The sequence below is a fragment of the Venustampulla echinocandica genome (genome assembly GCF_003357145.1).
Source record: "Venustampulla echinocandica strain BP 5553 chromosome Unknown scaffold_1, whole genome shotgun sequence".
Lineage (NCBI taxonomy): Eukaryota > Fungi > Ascomycota > Leotiomycetes > Helotiales > Pleuroascaceae > Venustampulla > Venustampulla echinocandica.
Window position 1 is genome coordinate 1,001,017 of NW_022474206.1, and position 26,118 is coordinate 1,027,134.

Here is a 26,118-nt window from a genome sequence, read left to right on the forward strand (position 1 = left end):
GAGAGCGGAAGCCCCCCGTCGGGTAGTCCCGAATTGTATACAGGTACAGCAATATCGTGATGTACGAGGTAATGGGAATGTTTTTCCGACCGTTCCATTCCCACGCCCTGTCTGTCATGCCAAACGTGGCGATGAAGGCTAGAGAAAGTGATGCCGTGGGCAACGCTTACTGTTCAGCAGCCTGGCATGTCAAGTAGGCAGCCTTGACGTGGCTAAGAATCTTTGGCACAGTCACATCTCCATCCGGATTTCCCAGCAAGTCCTCAAATGATCAAATCCCTGAAATGCCTCAGATGCCAAGGATACCCGATTGTGCGATACGTCCCCTCCTAGCAGTAAATGCACCGACAGACCGAGCTGCACCACCTTCCCCGAAGCAACCGATGCATGTCTCTGATGCTGTTCCAAAGGTCCAGCAGAACAGCCGCGCCAACATATGTTCCACTACCCCTCCTTCATACTCTGTCGACGGTCAAGGACGCCGTAGAGATCGCGTGAGATCCAGACTGACACATCGTGTCCTACGTGCGAGTCAAATGATCGTAGGGGTGTGCTCACCCCCTATAGTCAACCAATATATAGGCTGCACAACAGAACGCCCCTTCCCCCGAGATACCTCAGCGCCAGCAACGCCGGACTCGGATTCTAAGACCTTTGGGTGCTTCGAAGGCTTATTAGTCCAGTTGTTGGACGGTGGGTGAAGTTGGGTCGGCTTGAGCTGGAGCTTATCGGCCGATAACACTTCGCGTACAGTAGCACCTCGGACGCAAAGACCATTTGGTACAATAATTAGAGTCAGCTTTGGTTTGGTGCTTTTTTGGCTGGTCATTCTGGACTTTGCTCCGGGCGGGTCGGGACCCGTGTCGCTCGCATGGCCATATCCAGAACTATGGGTTTATCAGAAAGCCATTACTGTGCCGTCAGGCTAAGATTCGAGGTGCGCACGTCACAGCCTTGGCTTGAGCACAGGGCCGACCTCATAACAGAAGTCCGACTTCCGACCAACGCAGGGGAATATTTCCAGCGGATACAGTTATTTATCCTATTATGATGGAAAACCATCAAAAGGTAGCGATGCTGGAGGTAGCTCCGACTCTGGGTAGCTGTGTAAATTCGCAGATAAAAGCAAATTGAGTAAAGAAAACGCTATGGCAAAGATTAGGGGCGTGATCATTGACTATTCCGAGAAAAGGAAGGGCATATTGTCCAACCTCTTTCAAGAGACCTTGGTCCGGAGAATCAGCAGCATCAACAGCACTTATGCATAGGCGATCATTGGTGCTCCCATTCCCGCGCTTGCCCAGGCGCGTTTGGGTGGCAGCAGAAATCGTTGTTTTGCAGCAGAGTGTTCGATGCAGGAACACTAGGTTCCGTGGACAGGCACTACCTTCCATTGGGATTAAAAATTTGAAAGCAGAAGGATTTGGACAGTTGAGGATGGCTTGCTTCGGTGGCTCGTCTGAGAGGCTTTGAGCAAGGTAGGTAGGTAAGGGTAGGTACAAGACAATGTCCGTTTATTTCCCTTGTAAACGGTGCTCTGGGGATATGAGCCAGCACTCGGAACAATTCACATAGTGCCAATTCCTCTATAGCATGAGATACATATCACTTCAGCGGCCAAAGGTAAGGAAAGAAGCTTGAAGCGCAAGCTAGGAGAGAGCACCATATAATTTCAGCGTTGACAGGGAAGCTTCCAAGCGAGCCTTGCTGGTTTGTTTGTCCACCTTCCAGGTTCCCCAGACTGCAGCCTTGTCGATATCGCCAACCCAATCTCAGCGTCAACCACTCGATACGGCGCGCCTTGTTCAAATAAACTATCCACCTGGGCACATATAACACAAACACAAGGATAGAGCTCACAACTAACTATGCCGTCCCCAAAAATCTCCGCAGCTCTGCAGCAAATCACCGCCACGCCAGATAAGCAACAAGCCTACCAGGCCCTCCTCTCCCAAGTCCAGCAAGCATCCCCACCTGCGCAGCTCCCACAAGACCTCATTGCCATCCTTGATGCCATATTTGCCGATTCCCTAGGCATAGTCGCAACAAGATCACTCAGCGGCCTATTTGTCCAAACCCTCAAATCGGTCTCGAACGGCGAGACAAAGATCACAGTCGGCGAACATGCACTCGAAATCTTCCAAGCCCAGGCGTCCTCTTTCGAAGAACAAAATGCGCAAGTCCGAGAGCTCATGGCATCTGCCTACGAAGACGACGAAGATAATCTTGCTGCTGCGAAGGTTCTAGCAGGAATACCCCTTGAATCATCTCAACGCAAGGTGACAAACGAAGACAAAGTAAAATTCTGGATCCGCATCACCCGGAATTATCTCGAAGTCGATGATACGATACTGGGGGAACAATATCTTAATAAAGCGAAGAACCTCATATATACAGTCTCAGATCGGGATCTGAATTTACATTTCAAACTTTGCCAAGCACGGATTCAGGATGCACGACGGGACTTTCTGACTGCGGCGCAGGGATATCATGATATCAGTTTCTTGCCGGTTATTGCAGAGGAAGAACGCCTACATACTCTAAGTATGGCTATTAAATGCGCTGTTCTGGCCCCAGCGGGACCTGCTCGCAGTCGCTCCTTGGGAAGGCTATATAAGGATGAGCGAGCCCTTACGTTGGACGAGTTTCCCATATTGGAGAAGATGTTCCTGGATAGACTCTTGTCGCCCGAGGAGGTCACAAAGTTTGCTGAGGGTTTGGCACCGCATCAGCTTGCCACAACCTCAGACGGAATTACGGTGTTGGCAAAGGCAGTTGTCGAGCATAATTTACGGGCTGCCTCCCAATTATACACTAACATTGGATTTGATGCGTTGGGCCTGTTGCTGGGCCTAGAGGGCGGTAAAGCTGAAGAAACGACGGCCAGAATGATCGAACAAGGCCGACTAGTTGGTAGGATTGACCAGATCGAGAGAGTCATCTGGTTTGAGGCCGGTGAAGCTACAGGTGAGAAGGGCAGCGGAAGAGCCGAGGGTATAGTCGGAAAGGAGCTGAGGAGATGGGATGCGAATGTGCAAGGGCTGGCCGAGGAAGTTGAGAAAGTCACTTCGGAGCTACAACTACGATATCCTGTGAGTGAAAACTTTTTCTTTCTTCCCTTCAAAATTCTAGCTAATATTCTGTAGGACTTTGTTGCAGCGAATCTAGTTGTATGATCAACCTAGCTCCTGCATGAGTCTACTTTGCTATGGCGTTCGAGATGATGGTAAAAATATGGTCATGAACCCCCTGTTTGGTATCATAGCAATGGCGTTTACAAAGATACAACATAGAGCGCCCAGATATATAACGAAAAGAACCAAATTCCCAACATGACTCCACCCACAAAATATTTGCCGTCACTAATTACCATGAATGTTTTCAACTCCTGTATCGACTTCTCCCCCTTTCACAATACCCTCCCACTCCTCAGCAACTTCCCTTCGAAATTTCGTTCGGATTTACCGTCGTCTTTCAGTCTATATATCTTGTTCGTCTCCACGTTTTTATGCTTAGTCTCAACCTCGTCCACTTCTCCGAGTTCTTCCATTTCCGAAGCAACTAAGTTAATGATTTTCTCTGCAATAATATTGCCCATCAGATCATACCCCTTGGCTGTAAAATGCACGCCATCACCCCATATCTCACTCCTCTCTTCCTCGTGCAAATCCACATACGGGATCCTAGCATGTAAATCAAGTGTGTAGCTGTTTTCAACCGGGTCAGTATTCCCTATTTTGCCTTTTTCTCTGTACGATACGCTCGGTGTCGCCCAGTTCTACATGAATGAAGGTGATTTCCTAACTCACAATTTCCCGCCGTCTTCTACACATCCGCCCCTCTTCATAATTGCGGCATTCAATCTATCCAACCGCGCAGCGGGGACTTGGCTGCACCCTGGACATTCTGGAATGGTAAGGGCGATTACAGTGGTATTGTGCGATAGAGGGATGGCCCAGACAGCTTGAAGGGCTTGGTAGATTTCTCGAGAATGCCGTAGGTGGACTAGGTCATTTGTTCCACCAAGGATTACGGCGTGTGTATAGGGGTGAGCGGGATGTGCCTCTTCGTCTAAAACATGGGGTGTCAGTTGCATGGTGGACGGTATGAGAGAATAGAGAGGGGATTTTAGAAAGGGGGCTAGAAACCAAGTCTATATTTCTTCCTTTTTTATAGAAAGGATATCGTATTTACACCTAGCAGGATGGCTTTATTACTCCAAGGAATTCTATCCCCTCCATATCTCATATTGAACAGACTAATCAATACTTATCTCAAGAAGGAAACTTAATCCACATTCGAAAAAGAGACTAGAAGAAAAGATGCCTGAGACCTACACAATATATCCATCCTTGGTAAGAATCCACCAGGGGGACTTATCACATCGTCGCCACTCAGACCCTGGACATCGATTGTAATATTTACAGAAGGGAAAGCCTTGTTGAGTGCAACTTCCAATGCACCTGCATAAGGGTGATACAATGCACCTGACTTCAAATATCCGGCCGTGAGACTAGCTCCAAAGCAAAGGATATGAAGACCTTCCCGTGTGGTCATGATGGCGTTAATTTCTGGTTCTCATACACCTGCTGGTCGAGTTTCGATCAATGCAAAAAAACGACAAATGTCCTCGAGGAAGAGTTTCACGGGCATAAGGATGATTCCCTCTATAGATCCATGGCTGCAGAGAATCTTCGAGGTTAAAATGAAGGCTTCTCTTGTAGGTCATCCCTAGTTGCCTAAAGCGGCATAGGAAGCAATTCCCAAATAAGCGAGCGCGTGGTTGCTGTCGCGACGGACGTTCAAAACATTGATTTTGATAGGTGTGAACTTACCCGGAGTTCCAATCAGTCCAACCTTCAGCACGAGAACGCGATAATTTTCAACGACAACGCGCAATAGCTTGCATTGCTTGGGAGTCTTTTGGTTTGGAGTATGGAATTGTACATTACGACTGGTACTCAATAATCTAACAGAAACGATCCACTATACCGATAATTAGCCCTCTACCGCTCCAATGACCACGGCATCACCAAGCCCCATGGGCTTCTCTCAGTTCTCATCCCTCTCGCGGCGCCCTCCCTCGCGGCAAGGTTTCAAGCAACCTACTTATAGACCACAGCTCAACCGTGAAGAGCCTGTGGCCACCGAAAGCCATGCGCGAACTTACTCACTCAATGATAGCTCCGACGACGAAATACCCTTTCCGATGATGAAATTCAGCGCCCTAACAAACGCATTGCTTAACGATGTCGCCCCAGACGTCGAAAGGTCCACCCAAGATACATCACGGACGACTCCTGAACCTGACGAGCCAGATATTCATAAGAGAACAGGAAGCGCCAGCGCAATTCGAGACCTCCCCTCCCCTCCGGGCAGCAAAGCCCGGAGCCCGTGTCCGCGAAGAATTGTGCGGCTCAGCGGGACTCCTGGCTCTTCGAGTCTCCGCAGGTCAGATTCCTTATCTAGTGCTGTCCGGAAGCATAATGATCAAGCAGCCGCTAAAGCAGAAAGCCCCCTAGACCTCAGCACCCCCGCCCCCGTTAGAAGAACTGTACGAATTCCTATAACTGCTCAAAGCAACCAGGTGCTATTTGGAAGCTCTTCGGGTAAAAGTTCGAGTAGAACAGATTCGGGACCTCGCAATGGCGATGGAGAGATTGCATCGCAGGAATACCCAGCCACGGCTGCTCGATCGCAATTGGCTGCCAACCAAGGAAGTGTGTCGAGATATGGGTCGTCAACTATTGGGCGTCCGAGATATGGCGAGGATGCAGGGTTACAAAACTCAATGCGGGTCAAAAGGGTTGGCAAAGTAACGGGGACATTCTTACGCGGGCCTGCTCGAAGGGGAAGAAGGCGTATGGACGACGATGAGCAAAGTCCGATGGAAGAGCAAGGAAATCGACTTGACGCAGCTATGTCAAGTCAAGAGCCTCAGAGCCAGGAGTCAGAGCAAATGGAATCCCAGAGTCAAGAACCGGAGCTTATCCCAGAGTCAGAGGCAAATCGCGCCTCTCTGTTTTCGACAACCTACAGGGACTTTGCTTCTGGTAGCCCGGTCAGCTCCAAAGATATACTAAACTCAGTCCTGCGATCAAATTCACCTCCGCCTCCTACTTTGGCTAGTTCACAGAAAACTGCCGAGAGAGCCTCAAGTGCTCGGCCCCCATTACAACCGGTACAACCGGTATTCAAAGTCCCAGCTCCACGACCAGGTTTACCATCAGCCCATGATCAAGAAAATGAGGCGCCGCCAACCTTCAAAAGAAACAAACAAGCACCGTTAATTCATCTCGACAAGATGGAAAAGGGTTCATCCCGACCACAAAGTATGGATATGGATGCTTTGCGTGCTGGGTCTCCCGAAAGACGCCCCTTGGCAACTAGGAGTCAAAATACACCACGACGACCCGCACCACCCCCTCCAAAGATGTCCATTCTCGAGGCGGCGACCAGTACTGCTGGAGCAGCTACGGCCTCGAATGCTGGGGCGAGGAGGAACAGAATGAAAATTAACGGGAAACATTTTACGAGACTTGACTGCATTGGACGTGGAGGTAGTTCACGAGTGTATCGGGTGATGGCGGAGAACTCGAAATTCTTCGCGCTCAAGAAAGTATCCTTGGATGATGCCGATGAGATGGCTGTGCGTGGCTTCAAGGGGGAGATTGACTTGCTCAAGAAGTTAGAGGGAGAAGATCGAGTAATCCGTTTCTACGATTATGAACTAAACGAGGATAAAGGGGTACTTAGTGTCGTAAGTTATACTCACCATTCTAGTAACATGTCTTGTCACTAACATTTTGTAGCTTATGGAGATGGGAGAATTGGATATGAAGAAGATATTGGACCTACGCACGAAACAGGAGCACTCCAAGTTCGATGCCAGTTTTGTAAGACATTATTGGAAAGAAATGCTTGAGTGTCTTCAGGCTATCCACCAGCACGATATCGTACACTCCGACTTGAAACCCGCGAATTTTGTTCTCGTCCAAGGACGCCTAAAATTGATTGATTTTGGAATCGCCAATGCAATTGAAACTGATGAGACAGTCAATGTCCACCGCGAAAATCAAATCGGTACTCCTAACTACATGTCGCCCGAATCACTCATGGATTCTAACGCTAAACCCGACTCTCGCGGCCGGATTCCAAACGAGCCCAAGCTCATGAAGCTAGGCAAACCGAGCGATATCTGGAGTCTAGGCTGCATCCTCTACCAAATGACCTATGGTCGCCCACCCTTCGATCATATCCAGAACATGATGCAGCGGTGCCAAGCCATTATCAACTTCAACTACCCTATCGAATATCCTTCCGTTGGCATCGGCAGTGTCCCAGTACCCGCAAGCCTCGTCCGAACGCTGAAAGCCTGCTTGAACAGAGACCAGCATCAGCGACCTACTGCAACGCAATTATTAGACGAGAGAGACCCATTTTTAAACCCGATTGATTATGATGAACTTGCCCTGCCAATTACGGAAGAGTTGCTTGGGCGTATACTGCTCAACGTCGCGACGAAGATCAAGGATCGCACACCAACGGAGGCGGAGTTGTTAAAAGCATGGCCACAGGGCTACTTCGAGCGCTTAAGGAAAAATATGGCCGAAGGGAAGGTTCTATGATAATGATTATTCGAGCAAGTCACGAGAAAATTAAACAAAAGCTGGAAAGGATTGAAGTATATTGGGGTTGGAAAGCGTAGAGTTTGGGTGTTGGATCTTGTTATTTAGCGTATAGGCCAGGCGTTCTCGAGTATAGAATGGTGTTAGCATGGTTATGGATATACCGTTTTTAAAATACAGGAGAGGCGTTCGCCTCTATTCATCCAACATTTACAGCTTCCATGCTACGGTATGAGGGAGCATATAGTTAAGAGGATGAGTGCAGCTATATATGTTAATCTTTTAATCTCATAAGTATGGTATTAAAAGGATGTGAGTATGGGTCTACCCCTAATTCCAGAGCATACCCACATTTCCTTCCGTTGACTATGCCTTTCACCAAATTTCCCCCTTTCTAGTTCTTTCTATCTCTATAACAGGTTTATACGGCATTTTCGTTGTGCAAGGTCTATTTCTCTGCCATAACAAGCAAACTTGCTATGTGCCAAATGCAGCCTAATCTAAGCTGCAATCCTACAAAGGCCGCGGTAATTGTTCGGTTCTCTTTGTCAGGCAGCCCAAGGGGAGTGGCATGAAGCGTGACAAAGAAGGGTTCAATGTCTCACTTCAGGTGGACAAAGAATGATAACATGATAACAACACAACAGGAAACAAAAAGATGGATGGCACAAATAAAACACGTAAATGGCAACTGAGAGCAACTCGATATAAAGCAGGGGTTAAACCAAGCGCGTAAGTCCAACTTATTCCCAACTTCCTCCCAAGTTCCATCCTCACAACCAACTTCCACGGTGTAGCAAAACGCCATCCGGCAGGCAGTCCTCATGTGCTACCACAAGCGTATGGTTTTCAGCTGCGGCCATTTCAGTTGGGGCCACGAGGTCCGCGCCTGCAATGTTGAGGTGGCCTTCCGCCTCGGTATATTAAGAGAAGAATGCGATACCATGTTTTCACATCCAATGCACTCCCTGAAGTTGCCAAAATTGTGCCAAGGCTGCGCAGGGAAGAAGACGAAGCAGGATGGTACCGTTTCGACAGTGAAGGAAAGACTTCAGGAGTTACATCAAGTTGTGGGGAAGTGGTCGAAAAAGGATGAACGCAATGAGGACGGTCATAAGGAGAAGGAGGCTGAGGTTGAGTTTCTGGAGCTTGTCAAGCATGACGTCTCTGAGATATTCAAGGAGCTAGCAATACTAAGCAGCTGCACTCCTCTTACACGAGTTTCCTGAGTTGTACTACCTACCGAAGTAGACTGTACAGTAATGGGTACAAAAATCATCTGTCGGAAAGGAAATATGTGGACCAATCCATCTTCAAATTAAACAACCTAATCACCAAATAGAAACTGAAATATGATTTCCTCGGGGACTGAACTAGCTGAGCAAAATAGTGATACTTCCACGGACATTTGATACTTTAAATTAAATGACACACATTTCGAATATCTCAGAGAATGCCATTAACCTCTCGTTTAAGTGAAAATTGTAGTGTAAGTTCTCTAGGTTATCTCGATATTCTGTAACCGGGCATTAGTTTATTATTCTGAAGAAATATTGGCAGACACATACCCATGGGTATTTCCCTGCTGCGACCTTCCGCTTCGGTCGTTGATAGCATCCTATTCTCCGTTTACCCCTTACAGGATTGTGCATCTTTTCGTGTACTGATGAAACAGCTAGAGAACGCAAGGCAAAGGAAGCGACTCCTAGTACGTAGGTACTCGGTAACATCTCTCGATGTTCATCCGGAGTATGAGCAGCACAGCTGGAACTGGTGGCGTCCAAATCATCTGAAGGCATCGCTGCAACCCATTACCCACGCGAATTAGAGGTGCAGAAAATAATCCCTTCAACCAGCGCAACACGCCGGACGAGACGAACACCGATGTCTCAGCTTTACACCCACGAAAAGCCACGTTGTTTGAACACAACGAACTGGGGCGCGTTAGTCGTGAGTCCGAGGCTGTGGTGGTTAAAGTTCAAGGAGAGAAAGAGAAGTCAGGGGGAGAAGGGAGAGCCCGGGCGCAAGTGACAGGAGGCAATTCAGCCAATCCGCGGGGTACGAGAGAAACGCCACAGCAAAAGCAACGCTGTGCCTCCTCCGTAAAACATCCCACGAGGCTCTCAACTACCTTGGCTTGAGAGCTACTACCTCTCGTTCATATTTCGCTTGTTTCTCCTGCTGTTGCTGGCGGAATTGCTGCTTTGGGGTGGTACCCTGCTGCGTGGGCAATGTGACCTCCATCCTCCACAATAATATGTACCCGTAGTAGTAATTGCAATTTGAATCCTGAACGCAAGTGCAAAACATCGACGGGGTATGTATGGCGTACCGCTAGTACATAGATCCTCTGTTCCCGTCAATCTCTTTTTTTCTCTTGAATCCTGGTTTGATTTCTTCTTTCATTGCGAATTGCTGTGCAATGGCACACAAGCCTCCACCCCAGTACGATGATGGACTTGAGCTGGCTCAGTACCAAGCGGGGACATGTGTTGGTGGCTACGGTTGGAAAGCGGCCAGCAATTCTGACGGGATGAAGGCCGATGAGTACATGGGAATGGAAGTCCACGAGTACCAGGGAGGCAACCACTCCGCTGGAAATGATAGAGTTTTCCCGGAAGATACCTCTGAGAAGCTGCCTTTTGCTTCGATGGGTAGGGTATATGAGGAGGATAAGCGATCTCACCTTCGTCGAGAGCTTAAGACGAGACAAATCTCTATGATTGCTCTGGGAGGCGCTTTGGGCACTGGACTGCTCATTAATACGTCAGTTGAGTTCAAAATGATTGTTGACGTTAAGCTGATATAATTAGGGGTCCCTATCTCGCCCAGTCCGGCCCGGTATCGATGTTGATCGGATATGCTCTTGTGGGGGTTTTGTGCTATGCGGTTATGGCCGGTCTGGTATGGCATCCTATATTTACTCGCGAGGTTGTGGCTAACAGAGGAAACAGGGAGAAATGGCTTGTTGGTTACCGTTGGCTTCTGGATTTACTGGCCTAGCAGGTCGCTTTGCTGACCCTGCTCTGGGGTTTGCTCTTGGTAAGTCTTCCAGAACCAATCACCGCCGCCATTTCTCTAATACTTGGTAGGTTGGAACTACTGGTTCAAAGTAAGTCAGCTTAGGCCCTTGATGCAAGCCATCTTCTAACATAAGGCCAGTATATTGTTACCACTCCAAACAACATCATAGCATTTGTTTTGGTGATCAAGTACTGGTTCGATAAAGAGGGATACTACGGCCCAGGGGCGAATCCGGCAATATACGTCTCGATTCTCCTAGCAGTCATTATTGCCATTAATTATTTTGGCGTTGGCGTCTTTGGGGAGTTTGAGTTTTGGTTGAGCAGTGTCAAGGTACTCATAATGCTGGGCTTGATAATCTTCACTCTCGTGTTAGCTGTCAATGGTGGGCCCAGTAATGCTGCACCTGGATTCAATTACTTAGTTGATCCTGGAGCGTTTGCTCCATACTTAACAGGTAACTTCCACTCTCAGAATACATTATACATTCTAACAGATTGTCTTAGGCGGAAGCGGCGGGAAGTTCCTTGGTTTCTGGAATGTCCTCTCCAGCGCAGTCTTCTCCTTTCTCGGTGCAGAACTTGTAGGGGTCACAGTTGGGGAAGCTCAGAATCCTCGAAAGGCCGTGCCTCGAGCAGTCAAGCTAACATTCTTTCGAATCGTGTTTTTCTACATTATTCTCATCTTCTTGCTTGGCCTAACGGTCCCCTATAACAGCCCGCTATTACTTTCTGCAAATAACGTGAGCGACAACACCGTCTCAGCAGAAGCAAGCCCATTCGTCGTCGCAGCTAGGCTTGCTGGTGTCAAGGCCGTTCCAGACATAATCAATGTCTGCCTCCTAGCCTTTACCTTCTCTGCGGCGAATTCAGACCTCTATATTGCAACCCGCTCTTTATATTCCCTCGCTGTCGAAGGGAGCGCTCCACGGATCTTCTCCCGCACAAATTCCCGTGGCGTCCCCATTTATGCGCTGGCACTATCTGCCGCGTTCTGTACCCTCGCCTTCATGATCGTCGATGTTGGGACCTTCACCACATTCCAGTACTTCGTTTCTCTTGTCACGATCTTCGGCATCCTCACCTGGATATCGATCCTTTTATCCCACATCTCCTTCATCAGGGCCCGCCGTGCACAGAACATTCCAGATACGGCACTCGCGTACGTCTCTCCCTTCGGAATCCGCGGATCCATCGCTGCCCTTGTCTTCGCTTGCGTTATCCTTCTATTCAATGGCTTTGCGGATTTCGTGCCTGACCCGATCACGGGAGTCAAGTTCCAATGGCAGAATTTCATTGTCAATTATATCGGTGTGATCATCTATGCTGGGATGTTTGTCGGTTATAAAATATTCATGCGGACGAAAACGTGGAAGCCTCAGGAGGTAGATTTGTATACTGGCAAGGCACGGATTGATGAGGAAGAAAATGAGTTTTTGGCCGGGGAGATGAAAAGAAATGCGGGAGTTAAGGAGAAGAGATGGGCGGGATTGTACAGAGTTACGTTAGGTAACTTCTTTTAGCATTGAGTAGATGCTGATTGGATCTGTACTGTAGCAAAGAATAATGATATATGTCACGTGTGTAATAATACTTATAAAGCACAGAATAAGGTACAATCATTTACACCTCAACATACCAGGTTTGGCCTATTACTTCTCTGTCTTCGAGGTAGTAAAAAGTGGCATTACGAATATTGATGTATTAAGTCTTGAATACCGGAAATAACCAAGTCACTTTAGTTCATAAATTTTCGCATCTATAGTGGGCTAATTAGGTATATCTGTTTGCATTAACACCATTCCACCTATGATGGATGATATAGATAGTTACAATGTAAAGCTAGTACACAATTGCATTCATGAATCCATAAAGCCTAATTTATACCTTGTTGCTTAAATGACCATGCCGGTTTCCTTTCCTTGTCTTATTAAATCTGTTGTTGTATCCCAACTCAAACATTCGTAAAGGTTCAATAATCATCTCCTGGGACTAACTCAAAACTTCCGCACCCATTCATTCACATAATAGCCTCTTAACCCTCCTATCATCATCAATCCTCAGCTCCTCGTGGCTATTGATGGCCCCTATTTCATGGCTCAATACATCATACTCATTACCACCGTCAACAATGCCTAATGAATAGAGACTCCCAAGGCTTGTGATAGTGGTGTCTCTCTCCGCCCTCTTCACAACCGACATCCCCGCAAGAGAACCCAACAAGCCCAACTGCCCACCATGCGCCTCAGTTGACGCAGCTAAATAAAGGGCCACACTCCCGATGCTCGTCCCGGGACTTCTCGGCAACCACGCCAGTCCCTTGTCGCCCCTCCAAAAGAGTAGTATCAGAACAGCTATAACCATCAAGATTAGGGTCGCCATAGAAAGATAATTACACACTGTGTAAGCAGTTTTAGTCATGGCGGGGGAGAAGGCAATGTTGGCGAGGAATATGGGGAGAAATTCGGCGAGAACAGCAAGCATCGCAACAAAGGCGACGAGGTAGTGGGATCGGGAGATGGAGGGGATGATGGCCGACACAGGGGAGGCGTGGAAGGGAACTAGAATTGAGTCTTGCGGGGTGGCGGAACCGCGTAGAAGAGATGAGTATGGCGCTGTGCGGCGGAGGTCTGCAACGGCGGGGTTAGTCCTGATCATCGGATAGCGGTAGAGGTTAAAGGGGGCCTTGTCATATCGTGGAAGACCTTACCAGCATCGATGTAAGACCATACGATCTTCACCACAACACCCAATGAAGTCATCATGAATCGGACACCAAAGCCCTCAGAATCCATAAATTTCTCAAATCCAGATGACAGCCCCGTGATTGGATCCGGGCCTGTCCAGTGATAATAGCTGATGAGGGCGAGCAGGCCTCCGAACAAGAGAAACGAGACGAAATAGAAGCCTTTTTGCGCTACTACTTTCCAGAATCTGGATTTTGCTTTCTTCCGGTGAACATTGCTTAGCGCAGTAGCTAGTGCTGGTTCATTGTTGAGTCGGTCAAACTGGTCTGAGGTTTGCTGCACCTCGCTGTATACTCCCATCTTTCCCGTTACGTTCCCACTCGACGCAAGATCAATCTCAGAGTCAGGATCCACAGAAACAATGCCGTAACAGCGTGTAGTATCATCTGCAGAGAAATCCGAAAGAGCAAACCGCTTTCGCTCTAAAGCGGCCTTCAGATCTTTCTCACTAGCCATACTATCAATGTTTCGCAAGTCCCTCAAAAGTGGCGATTTATACAGCAGGACAGCAAGTCCGACGATGCTCAGTGGCTCAGCATATACGCCTGATGTCCGCCGGTAGTTGAAGATTATGAGCAGGGAAAGTAGTACTGCTATAAAAGCGAGAATACCTTGCACTATTCTCACAAGGACTGGATAGGTACCCCAAGCTGCGTAGCATCCACCTTCTAAATTCGCCCCGCAATTACCCGTTACGCTAACGAAAAAGGCCTCGGAGGAAAGAGGAGCAAGGATTACCACAGCTAGTGAGATGAGTGAGGACCAGAAAGGGATGACATGGCCTCGATATATCGATCTGAATGGCATGGTAATGGTAAGCGACGTATTGTAATCGAGAAACAGGGAATCCCTCCCCAGGGCTCCGCCCCGTTTATTGTGAAGTTGATAATATGGCTCGATTTCCCGTATTGTGCCATCAAGGATTCGCCATGGCATGGTGTAGATGACGGCTAATATCAAGGGAAGAAATGAGACGTATATGTATTGTTGCAACGTGATCTGAGGTGCTCTAACCGCCGTTTCGTTGGACACCAAATATGTTCCCGTTGAATTGACAATGGTTGAAGTCGGACGAGCAGCAGTGGCCCTTCATGTTAAGTCAAATCAGTAAAAGTATCCGAGACGTTCAATATATGGAAACAGGTTAAGTAGGGCATTTTGCTATCAACTTACACTCCATTTAAAGGACGCGATGCGGTAAAGCTTTCAGGGGGCGGCGTTTGTGTGTAGATTTTCCCATCTATCTCCGTAATATATGGGGTTGGGGTATACGTCTTGCCATCAACAACTGTTAAGACTGGGGTCACGGCGAATGTCTGGCCGCCCACACTGGTCAATATCGGAAGCGGGGACCCATTTGTATCAGTCGCTATGCCGCCTGAAGGTAGAGTAGATGCTTGGCCATTGGCAACCACCACCACGGTAGGAGGAGTCGGATTCGGGGGGGTTTGCCCATTGCCAGGGGTCAGATTGCCTCCGGTTGCAGTGGGTTCGGGCGTTGTCACAGGCGGGGTACCTACATTCAAGAACCCATCAGGTACAACGCCAGTTATACTGTTGCTTTGTGGCGTCCCTGGGCTGCTTTCCTGGCCCACACTCGGAGACGCACCGGGAGGACTAGTAACAGATAAGAACCCCCCCTGCGGTCGCCCTGTCGAGCTGACGGTCGAAGGTGGTACGTTAGGAGGGTTCGAGAAAGGTGTTGCCTGCGGTGATTCTAATTCCCGAGTTGAATTATTAGCTGTGATATCCATAATAAATAAGCTATATATATTTGCGAAGATATGATATATTCAAATTCCGTAGAAGTCAAAATCCTGAAACGCTCAGATGATTCAAAACCACAACTATGAATCGAATAAATCCATCCAAACCAGAAGGCGGCCAATCCTTCTAGCTGGGCACTGGTTCGGACGCCGGTGTTATCTACCCTTATAACATTGATAATATGCTCGAGCTTAGTCCGATTAAAAACGCCTTGTATAATAGATTCTACCCAAGAAGATTCCACACCGCTAAAGGAAGCTTGCGACTCACCATTTTGCCGTTCCACCAGGGCCCTCCAGTGCTTGGGCTTCGAAACCGCCTCGTTGACTGAGTCCCCTAGCTCTCCAAGTCCTGAATGTGCTGGGATATATCGGGAGCCAAGTTCGGCGAGGGCAATCAAAACTAGAGTGAAGAGTAAAAGGAAGACGAGAATGGGAGTTCTCGTCGCAGTGGGTTTGTAAAATTGCCGAGAGGCTATTTGGCTAGTTAGCAAGATAGTTCTTCTGCAAATCATGAGAACGGACCATTGTGATGGATATTGCCGCTCGCCATATCCGACGATGCTGATGTTGAGATGTCTAGACTCCATCTTCCTCAAACCCCAAGGCTGCGGGGACATCAAGTACTTTAGTGCTTCACAACCACAATTGGAACTGAGACTGAACCAAAGTAGCATCTCAGCCACCATCAAACCAATACTCAATACGTAGTCCGCCTCAGCTATAAAATCGACTGTAACCACTTAGTAAATCCAATTATCAGTTTGGCGTTGTGAGACATCACGCGCCAAGTAGCAGCTGCAAAGCTTTAGTGGAGGCTTGGCCGTGCTGGCTGAGTTTGGACAAAGCCTAGAACACGACACCAGCGTGCCAGCCAACGAAAAGGTATAAAAAGGCAAAAGCGTAGCAAACGGCACATTCCAGCTCCTCGCCAAGAGGCTGAAATGGGGATATTCCGTGCTCCACGTTCATTTGAGTTTGTCATGCCGTGTCTAGCATTGCATCACACTCGTTTGCATAGCGAAATCGCAACAAAATCTAGGTTCGACTCCAGGCGGCCAGGCGACTTGCTGGCTTTCTCGCGGAGCGGAACAAATGCGAGTAAATCCTGCTGTAATTTTCGCAGCATGCGTAACCAAAATATAATACACAGCGGGGATGGCAAGCATATCCCCATATTCAATCACGCCGCTGGCTTGCAACGCTACCAGCAGATTGTCAACACAACATATCGTACCGTCTTCCTCCCTTAGCTTTCTATATCATCTAAGCCATTGATCTTGATCTCTCCAATCCTCAAAATTGTATACTTGTGCTTGCTCTTGACAGTATTTATCCTTCTATTCCTCCGTTTCTTCTTCTCCTTAGTCCTCATCGGCTCTGCTTCTGTGCCCATAACCGTCGCTCTGCATTCAAAAATCCGTTCATCGACGTACGGTGTCCCTTTCAACGTGTAATCTCGAGATCCCAAAGCCGATGCCCGGTTCAAGCGTAAAACATCCCCGGGAATGACGCCCGGCATCTGGAATGGCAATCGCACACTATCTCCCCCGGTGACAAGATAGGGCTTGCCATGAATGTGTACGCTGATATAGTGCGAAGGTTGAGCTATCAAGAGGGGAAGCATTTCCTTGACCGAAGGATCGAGGGCTATCGAGTTTGGAATAGGGGCGGGGGCCAGTGGTGGTATCCTTGAGCGAAGGGTTTTGGGCACTGGAGCTGCACTCTCTGCTAATTGGGAGGGGGATTTGGTAGGGAATTGGGACGCGTCCAGGTCTCCAGGCGGTGTCTCGACATGTTGAGTTGTCGAGTTGAACTGTCGCGCCCGGATCGGAAGAAGGAATGTGGGTGGTAGAGCTGTTGATGAAATTTTCGAGTCCAATATGGACCGCCGTATTGTCCTGCTGAACATTGTGAATGCAAATGTAAATGTGATTTGCAGTCTTCCCAGTGCGTTGCAAATCCCTTGATGCTGGTCTGAATTGTCCTCAATTGCTGGAAGCTTAATATTTTGACCACGGAAATCTGGGTTAAGCCTATTTAGGCAAAGCGCAATTAGGCCTACGAATTTCATATTTTGAAATCTTATCGGCTATCCCCAACCTCACTACAATTTTTGAACCCCACTACACACACTTCAACCATCCACTTCACAGCCCATCATGGTACTTAATATGGTCCCCGTAATGTTTGGAATGGTGACTGACATGCTCTACAGCCTCAGAATGAATACATGGACAGGTGGCGCCGGCTGCACGGGCGAAGACTCGATCACGAAGAACGAACCAGGAAAAAGACAGCCCGCGAAGGAAGCAAGAAAAACTCTAATGATTCCCAAAATCTCCGCGGCTTGAGGGCCAAGCTGTATCAGAAGCAGAGGCATCATGAGAAGATACAGATGAAGAAGCAGATCAAGGCCCATGTAAGATCTTATACTCTGACGCAGTCCAATCCTCGTTACTAATATCATGGCCTTTATAGGAAGAGCGTAATGTCAAGTCCTCCGCACCAAACGAGCCTTCAAGCACACCTCTTCCACAATATCTCCTTGACCGGTCAAACCCTACAAATGCGAAGGCGTTATCAAGTGCGATCAAGAACAAGCGGGCTGAGAAGGCTGCAAAGTATAATGTTCCTCTGCCCAAGGTCCGAGGTATATCGTAAGTTCTTAACAGGAGCAATATTAAAGCAATTCTAACGTCTTTCACAGGGAAACGGAGATGTTCAAAGTCGTCAAAACCGGAAAGAAAACCGCTAAAAAGGGCTGGAAGCGGATGATTACTAAGCCAACTTTTGTGGGGCCCGGTTCGTATACTCCAAAATTTCACCAAAATTCACCAAAATCCCTCCAAACTTTCATTTTTCTCTTCATCTTGAATGATTTAGTGCTAACATTTGATATGACAAGGATTCACAAGACGCCCCGTTAAATATGAGCGGTTCATAGTAAGTCAAATTGCAGAGGTTTTGATAGGAGTGGTGCTTACTTTCGTTGACTAGCGTCCGATGGGTCTGCGTTATAAGAATGCACACGTAACACATCCGGAACTGGGAGTAACAGTCAATTTGCCTATAATCAGCGTGAAGAAGAACCCTCAAAACCCACTCTCAACCCAACTCGGCATCTTGTCAAAGGGTACAATAATTGAGGTGAACGTTTCCGAGCTGGGCTTAGTAACTGCTGGAGGAAAGGTGGTTTGGGGGCGGTACGCCCAGATCATGAATCACTGTGAGAATGATGGATGTGTTAATGCGTACGTTTTCCGAGAATTGTGAAATGAGCATTGCTAACTCTGCCAGTGTTCTTCTTGTTTGATACATTATTAGAGGGTGGTGGCAACAACTATCTAGTACCGGCGAGGAGTTTGGAGAACCGGAGTTATGGAAAAGTAAATTGTTGATGTGTCAATTGAGAGGCTCTTGTTATTGAGACTAGCTGTCACCAGTGGAGCTTACATACAATGAGATAAACACGCAGTCAATATTCCTACCTTGCGCCATTGAAATGCGATGTCCGGATTAACCCATACCAAACCGCCAGCAAGGTATTAATTACACCACAGCTAAGGCGGTAGCGGAGCATGAGCGAAGGAGGATACTTCGAGAGATTTTGTCAAACCAGTGACTGTCAGTCACAGAACTGTCCACCACCTAATAGGCCCCTAGGAGGGTTAAGCCAGCCTGCCTATGTTCGGCCTGCCTCCCACTTGTAACTAATAGCTCGCCGTCCTTTACGTCCCTTTAATCCCTTTCTCCTAACACTTATGGAATACCATTACTATTCCACCCCCATCTTACGAACTCTACGATCCGTGACTACTGCCGTACGACTGTAGCTTTGATGCTCTGGCTGCTACTGATTCTATATAGTATGAAGAGGTTTCTACTATATCCAGGCTCTATTGTTTAGGCAGCCTTCAATCTTCGCAGAATATCTAACCTTAAGGTCCTTTACTTGCAGTGGAACGGCAGTACGCGTCCTTGCATATACAACCAGAGCTGACACCCTCTTTGGGCCTAGTGTTCCCGGCCTTCTCGCCCCTCTTCTCCCTCTCAAGCTCTCGCAAACCACCAGTTTTGTTCGCAACCCTTCCTACATAGATTAGTAACTACACTTTTGCCACTGTCGATATATTGTGCTCGTCCTCAAACCCGTCAAAACCACTGCTCATTAATAATAATATCCCCAGAAATGGCTTTAACATCGCCCACGGACCAAGCGATCGCGATCGTAGCTACACTCAAATTCCATCAGATTTTCACAATACCAGCAACAGACACACATGCGCAACTGAAAGTTACTTATGCCATTATTGGGCCGCCGATTGGAACCGATGTCCCAACGATTTTGTTCTGTTCTGGCATGTTTGCGTCTAGGCAGATAGGAATATCGTGGAATCATCTGGCGGAGAAATATGGGGTAAGGGTAATTTTCGTCGATAGGTTAGTAAGGAAATCTTCTATTCAGCTCTGTTATTATTTGCCTATTTGAGTCCTCTTATGGTAGAAAGACGCAATATGTGGCGCACTGTTACCAGGGATTATTCGACTTCTCAAGCATCATTATTTGGAGCTAGCATCCAACAGCCACTCTCTTTCCATGAATAATATAGTACACTTCTAGCTCTATCCAAAGAAACCGGCACACCTAGAGTCCATGGCCCACCAATATATGGGCCTCAGGTGGACGTCTGCTTTATCAACCCTCTACTTTCAAGTGATCTGCTGCCTAAATGTCTTCTTTTCAAATACGCAGAGGTTCTTAAAGATAGTTTGGAGCCTTTGAGATATTGTTGAAATGAATCTGTCAATGCCGCTCTTTCATCCATAGCATCACACTATAATCTAGTATGTATTTCTTATCAAGGCTTATGAGGGAAATATCTTTGTACGAAGGGGAACTGTATAGTTTGTCGCCAGTAGACAACCTGGTCATTTAGCGAACCTTCCGTGGATATTTGTGCATCAGACGTGTACGGCTCTCACCAGTTTCTTCTAGATCTTACATGTACTATCATGCCATATGAAATATCTACTAATCCTTTTTACAGACCTGGACTCGGAGGCTCGACACCTGTTCCACTTTCTCAACGCATCTCTGTTTTCCTCGAAACCGTTCCCCTCCTCCTTGAACACCTTCAGATATCCCATGGTGAGTATCTCGTCATACTACTACAGCTATTACTTTTGCATCTTCAGTCATTTTTATATCCCTATAATTTCCTTGTTACGCGGCGCTCTCGATCTAGACCCTGTTCCTTCTCTCGCGGGCCATGAGGCAATTAAACACCCCATTAACAGCTCTCTGTGCTATTAGTATCTCTCGCAAGCCATAGCGCCGGCACCATCTATGCCTTAAACATCCTCATCCGCTACCCTTCCATTCTTCCTCCAAAGAACCCAAGCCTAACTTTCTTCTGCCCGTGGGTCCACCACTCCCACTCAGGAATAGTCTCGCTGCAGTTGGCCTCGCTCCTTCCCAACGCCCTCTTCAATACATTAGATGGTTTCATTGGCTTCGGACTCAACAGTGCGAAACCTAGCCTCTCCGCATCAAGTAACTCTCTGTTATCACTAGCCTCGCTCTTTAAATCTCAGAAAGCGACCGAGAAGACAATGATGCAAAAGGCCGAGGCAGAGAGGTTATGCTTGGACACATTTGGGGTAGGTCTGGATGTTAAGGCAGAGATTGATAGACTGGTGTTTCAATATGTGTTTGCCGAGACTACAAAGGGTTCAAACGACGAGGCAAGGTTGTGCTTGAAAAATGTCGAAGATAGTTGTGGGTGGGTTGCTTGTGAGGATTATATGGAGGTGGTTGAGGACCTTGCACAACTTTGGGAAGAGAGGGTTGGAGAAGGGGCAGAAAAACTGCGAGTGAAGGTCCTTTTTGGGGCGGAGGATGGGAGAATCGGGGATAAAGGAAAGAAGTATTTTGAGGGTTGTTGGGCAGAGGAAAGGTGCGGAAAAGGTATTGAGGTGGAATGTATCACTACAGTGGGGACGGACCACGACACCACTATAGATCCGACGAAGGGCTATGTTGGTAGCATGCTTGCTGCGGCGAAAGAATCAAGATCTTAGGTAGATTTGCTATTAGTGCCTGAAGCCCACAGTAATATACTCTACTAAGACAATAAGACACAGGAGACAACCTGACTATCTGTATTAGCAACGCATTTCCAGTACAGCAAGTGCAGATAATGCGCTCCTCCCAGCCTCGATACCATAGGACCTGGTGGCCCGGTAAGTCTCAACATAAGCTACATTCTCTACTGAGAAAGAAACTCCTGGAGGCCATCCAAACACTTCTGTTTCTCCCTCCTGCCTAGCCAGTCTCTCTTGAAAATGATGACAGCCCAAGGATCCAGGAACTTTGCAAGTTGCTCAACTGCAGGAATATGTCTGAGAATGTATCTCTCGATCCACCGGATTTGAAACCATTTGAGCTTCCCTCCTTTGATTTCATAATCACTGTTCCGAAATTGGGGCGTCTCATTTCCAGATAGCGATGTAACTGGGGTTCTCAAGTCAATCTTGATAGCCATCAGCAATAATAGAACCCCACGGTCCTGAACGGTCCCACTCGAGAGTGCCTTGCACCAGTTCTTCCAGACTCGGCCTTGCTCCAATAGTTTTGTCCAATTTATTTTGGGAGCAATTGCATCCTGTTCGCCTGCAAAGCTCCATTTCCTCTCTAAATGCTTATACGTAGATAGCCGGCGCGTAGTTTTCTCTTTGATTGCTATGTTCAATTCACAATCGACCGATTCCACCAATGAAATGAGATTCCACGCTGTTCGGAAAGATCTCAACTTGTCATTGCCACTTACGTGGGAGCTTGATGTGAGCAATCCTCCAAGTCGTCGAAGGACAACTTTAGGGTCGTCCATTCCAAGTATTCCAAATTCCTCCACAGGACGGCCATGGGGTGTAATTGACATATGCAAAATAAGGGTCTTGAGACGTTCGACACAGTGGAGAATATCGAAGCTGCTGCAAAGCTCAAAAGCCGCACTGATATCAGCTTCTGTAAGAGCCATTTTCCCGGCCCCTTCATCTTCGCATATTTGACGAAATATAATAGCATCAGCAGTGCTTGTTCCTCCCAGACCTCTAGATCCGGCTGTATCTTGAAGATCGTGCTTGCTTGGCGGTCTAGCTGGAATTGGGCTTCGAGAACAGAGCATAGGGAAATTGCTACTGCTAGGTAGGCTCTGCTGGGCCCCTTCCTGTGCTTCGCTTGCCCGCCATGTTGAAATTGAAGAGTATAATGACTCCATTGAGGTTATAGCCGCATGGATCTTCCCGCCTTCATCCTAATGAATCATCTTGGCTCTCGAATGAAGTGGTAATGCCTTGAACTTTGCCGCCGCTTCGTAAATCGCCATTTCTGCCCCTTCAATATCCATTCTTCCACTTGTTGTCGAATCTTGATGCTGATTTTCGGCTTCTGTGGTACGACCAGCAGCCGATCTAACGGTTCCGGGTGTGGTCACCTTTTCAGCCATTTCATCTGATATTTGACGAACTTTGGCTGCTGGGTCAATGGAATTTTGTGTGGTTGGTGAAAATGAGTGGTACGGGTGGGTCGAAGGGCTTGCAATACTAGTCAACGTGGAGTTTGACGCATTGGCAGATGTCCAGTGTAGAGTCGAAGTTGTCAATGTGGCCGACGGGGTGCTCGGGCCGACTGTGCCAACAAAGGCTCCCGGGGTTTCTGTAAGCTTTGGAATTCCCTCACGGTTGACATCTCTGAGAGTGACAGATTTGGATGCGGAGATAGTAGTTGTTGAGGTTGAAGCAGGAAAATCCAGAAGATTGGAGTCCGTAACTATGTAACTTGCTTTTAGCAGGAGTTTGAATCAGGTTATGGCCAGGGCTTTATTCAGTAGTTATGGTACCTTGCATTTCATAGTGTGAGCAAGCTCGTTTTGATGTAATTTGCGGTTCTGGTTCATATGTGCTAATATTAATGGCTTTCTTTGGAAATATATGGATGGTGGAAGCTACCATTTAAGGGACGTTTCCTATTTTCTGCCACCCACGCACGAGGTCCCAGAGGAGCAGCACGCGTGCCATCATTTATATTGACACAATTCGATGGCTCATCGTACCTAAGCCCATGGCTGTGCTTTCCTTGTAGTACTAACATAGTTCAGCCTAGCGACCAATTGGCTCTCGATTCCTAGGGAAACAAACCGTGGGTGGAAGCGCCCGGCCGACTCGCTGGTCCGCCGATCTCATAGTGTCTAGCCTCCCTTTGCCTCTGTCTCCTATCTGGAGGATCTTAGTTCATAGCACCAGCTCTCTGCTAGGGAATTAACATACACCGATGTGCCCTATGTCTACTCGGCCTGTGACGACCGGGCATGGCTTTAGTTAATGATTGTAGTGTTTGATGTCGTGTAATGTTCACTTCCTGACTACGCGCAACTCGCGCTGTATGAACAGTAGAGTGTCAAGAAATAAGACGTGTCAATAGGACAAAGAGATCCAAACTGTACTGGCGTCTTGCTGCGCGATACAAGACCGTTCCTCTAGACTCAAATGTCACCATCGATGCACTGCGTGGACGCGACGTGATGAGTCTTGGTAGTTGGTGCAGTCTCTGTGTGTATCAAGAATAAGAAGGTTGAATAACAATTAGGGGGGGTTCTGCCAGAACGCGTGACTTTCAGCTGACAACGGTACCGCCCTAATGAGAATATGACAGACCTTAAGGTCTCAGCTCGAGCAGCTAATTTAGTGGCTTTAGAAATTTAAGGCAATTCACTCACTGGCTACTAGCTGAACTTGAAATATACTTGTTAGCTTTTGGACCTTTTTTTTTTATAAACCTAATCTGAGTCCCCGTGCTTGGATTTAATGTGGCATATGGAGACTATAATAATATATGCTGCTGCAATACCGATAAACTAGCTTGAGTAGAGCGAGGTTGACATCCAAGCTATATATTGGGGAAGAAACTATTCCGCCAGAGGCACATTGGGTGCGTACTTCTCTCATACACAACACCTGAGGATAGAGTATGTTGCAATAAATCGATCAATTAAACAAAACATTGCTTGAACTAGCCTTCGTCAGACGCTATCATATGCGCCCATGGCAGAATAGACTGCCAGGAGAGTGGTGAAAGAGCTACAGTAGTGCATCCCAAGCTAGAGTCGTGCATTTTCACTTGAAAGCTGCAAACCAATTTAGTTAATTGCTTGAGAGTGCTATAAAAACTTTCTATCCGCCATTGGTTGGGAGTGTAGGAGGCCATCAAACCCACATACGGAGGATTGGTTGTTTCAAGAAATGGAAGTAGCCAGTTACTTGCAGATATTACGAGATGTCAACAATAGGCATTGGAAACCTCATCCCATTCTAACTAGCGAGGGAGTCTGGCAAGTTCAGAATTATCAAGCACTCCTAACTTAAGAGGGGGCATAACACCGCAGTCGCGGGAGACGGATTAAAGCTAGGAAGTGAACATAAAGAATGTGCAGTAGACAAAGTAGTAATTGGTAGTGACCCTTTTCAGGCCACCCTGGTGGTCGAGAGATACATATTCCGCACAGTTACCCACGTTGGCAACTCATTGAATAGTTGATACGGAAATGGTTGTGGTGTTGTGGTGCCCATGCCACGAATCAACACCTGTTGGCCTTAGGCCCCAATTAGCTAGCCCATGCTCCCCACATCGCGAGACTTCCATCGAACATCCCACTACCAGAGCATCTACACCGACCGAGGCCTTGCGTGTTCCTTGACGATCCCTCCACAATGTTATTCTTCAGGTCCGTATTTACCCAATCCTCTGCTTTGTATTGGTGTACTTTTGCTAACCCACAATTCCCCAAATAGCTTCTTCAAGACCTTGGTCGACCACGAGGTTACGGTGGAGCTCAAGAACGATATCCAGATCCGAGGAACACTGAAATCTGTCGACCAGTATCTCAATATCAAGCTCGATGATATACAAGTGGTGGAGGAATTGAAGTACCCCCATCTGGTCAGTACTCGACTAGAGCATTGGATCTCTACAATGGGTCACCGCGATTAGGATTGATTGCTAACACATGGTATTCAAGTCATCCGTAAAGAATGTTTTTATCAGAGGGAGTGTGGTCAGATATGTGCATTTGCCTGGAAGCGCAGTTGATACGGCGTTGTTAGAAGATGGTTTGTTTAGGCACGCTGCGTTGTCTTTCATCCTGCTAACAACATACATAGCTACTCGCAGGGAAGCTGCGCAGCAGGCCTCGAAAGCAAAATGAAGCGGCCATGGAGGATTGAATAGGAAGATGGAATGGAGAAGGCATACAGTTGCGCACCTGGAGGCAGTATACCGTTGGCCAGATATCTCGCTAGGATCTGCGGACTAGAGTGGCTTTTTGAGTCAGCTAGCTATTCTCTCAATCAGAGAGCGAGTTTGCCTCGGTTTATCATGCCGAATGGATGGGCGTAGCCACTTTAGCACTGCGCGGGGAGTTCTGGTGTTTGGCAATTTTCCGCCTACAGACATCGAAGCATATTAGGGATGGTGGAATACCAATGATACCACAATCTAGCTCCAGACCATAGAATTATTAAAATTCATTAAACAGGCGACATTCCAATGCCTTAAGTAGATATTTCTGGGTACTTCTTTTAGAAGACCTGTTTTGACGAATTCCTGGAAATTTTAGCGTCATGTGACACCGCGTCAGTGAAGCTGATCGCTCTTCGCGTTCGATTTGCACAATCTACAATCGTGCTCGATGATATCCGGCTTGATCGGCTCAGCCAAACCACGGGCGGGTACCTCTAACAAATATTCGAAAGTCTAATGCGACGTGCCACTGCTTAGGAACCGGAAACCGAAGGATCTTCAAACGCGAACAAGCCGCATCCTAGGGTCAATCTGCCCAAAGTTATGGTTGCCCTCCCCGCCCTCGACAACAGAAACAATTATATACCAGCGTCG

At 47.5% G+C, this 26,118-nt stretch overlaps 12 protein-coding genes across 12 annotated transcripts; 7 read left to right on the plus strand and 5 right to left on the minus strand.

The window, feature by feature from the left end:
• Nucleotides 1-1,868: 1,868 nt before the first annotated feature.
• BP5553_02867 (Uncharacterized protein) lies at nt 1,869-3,176 on the plus strand (the record flags this gene model as incomplete). The annotated part of the gene is made up of 2 exons (XM_032011490.1): nt 1,869-3,092; nt 3,147-3,176. 2 exons carry the CDS (start codon nt 1,869-1,871, stop codon nt 3,174-3,176), a joined length of 1,254 nt encoding a protein of 417 aa, XP_031871183.1.
• A 233-nt stretch (nt 3,177-3,409) lies between these two features.
• On the minus strand, nt 3,410-4,557 carry BP5553_02868 (SGNH hydrolase; the record flags this gene model as incomplete). The annotated part of the gene is made up of 3 exons (XM_032011491.1): nt 3,410-3,707; nt 3,810-4,071; nt 4,338-4,557. The coding sequence occupies 3 exons, from the start codon at nt 4,555-4,557 to the stop codon at nt 3,410-3,412; spliced, it is 780 nt and encodes a 259-aa protein (XP_031871184.1).
• Nucleotides 4,558-5,017: 460 nt separating this feature from the next.
• BP5553_02869 (Uncharacterized protein) lies at nt 5,018-7,628 on the plus strand (the record flags this gene model as incomplete). The annotated part of the gene is made up of 2 exons (XM_032011492.1): nt 5,018-6,760; nt 6,813-7,628. 2 exons carry the CDS (start codon nt 5,018-5,020, stop codon nt 7,626-7,628), a joined length of 2,559 nt encoding a protein of 852 aa, XP_031871185.1.
• Nucleotides 7,629-8,452: 824 nt separating this feature from the next.
• BP5553_02870 (uncharacterized protein) lies at nt 8,453-8,857 on the plus strand (the record flags this gene model as incomplete). Its single annotated transcript, XM_032011493.1, has 1 exon — nt 8,453-8,857. The coding sequence occupies one exon, from the start codon at nt 8,453-8,455 to the stop codon at nt 8,855-8,857; it is 405 nt and encodes a 134-aa protein (XP_031871186.1).
• Nucleotides 8,858-10,050: 1,193 nt separating this feature from the next.
• Nucleotides 10,051-12,174, plus strand: BP5553_02871 (Uncharacterized protein; the record flags this gene model as incomplete). The annotated part of the gene is made up of 6 exons (XM_032011494.1): nt 10,051-10,394; nt 10,442-10,532; nt 10,583-10,670; nt 10,721-10,740; nt 10,791-11,109; nt 11,159-12,174. The coding sequence occupies 6 exons, from the start codon at nt 10,051-10,053 to the stop codon at nt 12,172-12,174; spliced, it is 1,878 nt and encodes a 625-aa protein (XP_031871187.1).
• A 493-nt stretch (nt 12,175-12,667) lies between these two features.
• On the minus strand, nt 12,668-15,717 carry BP5553_02872 (uncharacterized protein; the record flags this gene model as incomplete). Its single annotated transcript, XM_032011495.1, has 5 exons — nt 12,668-13,281; nt 13,362-14,485; nt 14,572-15,139; nt 15,436-15,639; nt 15,690-15,717. 5 exons carry the CDS (start codon nt 15,715-15,717, stop codon nt 12,668-12,670), a joined length of 2,538 nt encoding a protein of 845 aa, XP_031871188.1.
• A 696-nt stretch (nt 15,718-16,413) lies between these two features.
• On the minus strand, nt 16,414-17,238 carry BP5553_02873 (uncharacterized protein; the record flags this gene model as incomplete). The annotated part of the gene is made up of 1 exon (XM_032011496.1): nt 16,414-17,238. The coding sequence occupies one exon, from the start codon at nt 17,236-17,238 to the stop codon at nt 16,414-16,416; it is 825 nt and encodes a 274-aa protein (XP_031871189.1).
• Nucleotides 17,239-17,397: 159 nt separating this feature from the next.
• On the plus strand, nt 17,398-18,480 carry BP5553_02874 (Uncharacterized protein; the record flags this gene model as incomplete). Its single annotated transcript, XM_032011497.1, has 6 exons — nt 17,398-17,586; nt 17,646-17,824; nt 17,875-17,969; nt 18,073-18,110; nt 18,165-18,418; nt 18,465-18,480. 6 exons carry the CDS (start codon nt 17,398-17,400, stop codon nt 18,478-18,480), a joined length of 771 nt encoding a protein of 256 aa, XP_031871190.1.
• Nucleotides 18,481-19,356: 876 nt separating this feature from the next.
• Nucleotides 19,357-21,248, plus strand: BP5553_02875 (uncharacterized protein; the record flags this gene model as incomplete). Its single annotated transcript, XM_032011498.1, has 3 exons — nt 19,357-19,607; nt 20,216-20,316; nt 20,482-21,248. The coding sequence occupies 3 exons, from the start codon at nt 19,357-19,359 to the stop codon at nt 21,246-21,248; spliced, it is 1,119 nt and encodes a 372-aa protein (XP_031871191.1).
• A 188-nt stretch (nt 21,249-21,436) lies between these two features.
• BP5553_02876 (uncharacterized protein) lies at nt 21,437-22,447 on the minus strand (the record flags this gene model as incomplete). Its single annotated transcript, XM_032011499.1, has 1 exon — nt 21,437-22,447. The coding sequence occupies one exon, from the start codon at nt 22,445-22,447 to the stop codon at nt 21,437-21,439; it is 1,011 nt and encodes a 336-aa protein (XP_031871192.1).
• A 36-nt stretch (nt 22,448-22,483) lies between these two features.
• On the minus strand, nt 22,484-23,538 carry BP5553_02877 (uncharacterized protein; the record flags this gene model as incomplete). The annotated part of the gene is made up of 4 exons (XM_032011500.1): nt 22,484-22,998; nt 23,217-23,312; nt 23,367-23,444; nt 23,496-23,538. 4 exons carry the CDS (start codon nt 23,536-23,538, stop codon nt 22,484-22,486), a joined length of 732 nt encoding a protein of 243 aa, XP_031871193.1.
• Nucleotides 23,539-24,935: 1,397 nt separating this feature from the next.
• BP5553_02878 (Uncharacterized protein) lies at nt 24,936-25,429 on the plus strand (the record flags this gene model as incomplete). Its single annotated transcript, XM_032011501.1, has 4 exons — nt 24,936-24,949; nt 25,017-25,164; nt 25,244-25,334; nt 25,386-25,429. The coding sequence occupies 4 exons, from the start codon at nt 24,936-24,938 to the stop codon at nt 25,427-25,429; spliced, it is 297 nt and encodes a 98-aa protein (XP_031871194.1).
• Nucleotides 25,430-26,118: the final 689 nt, after the last annotated feature.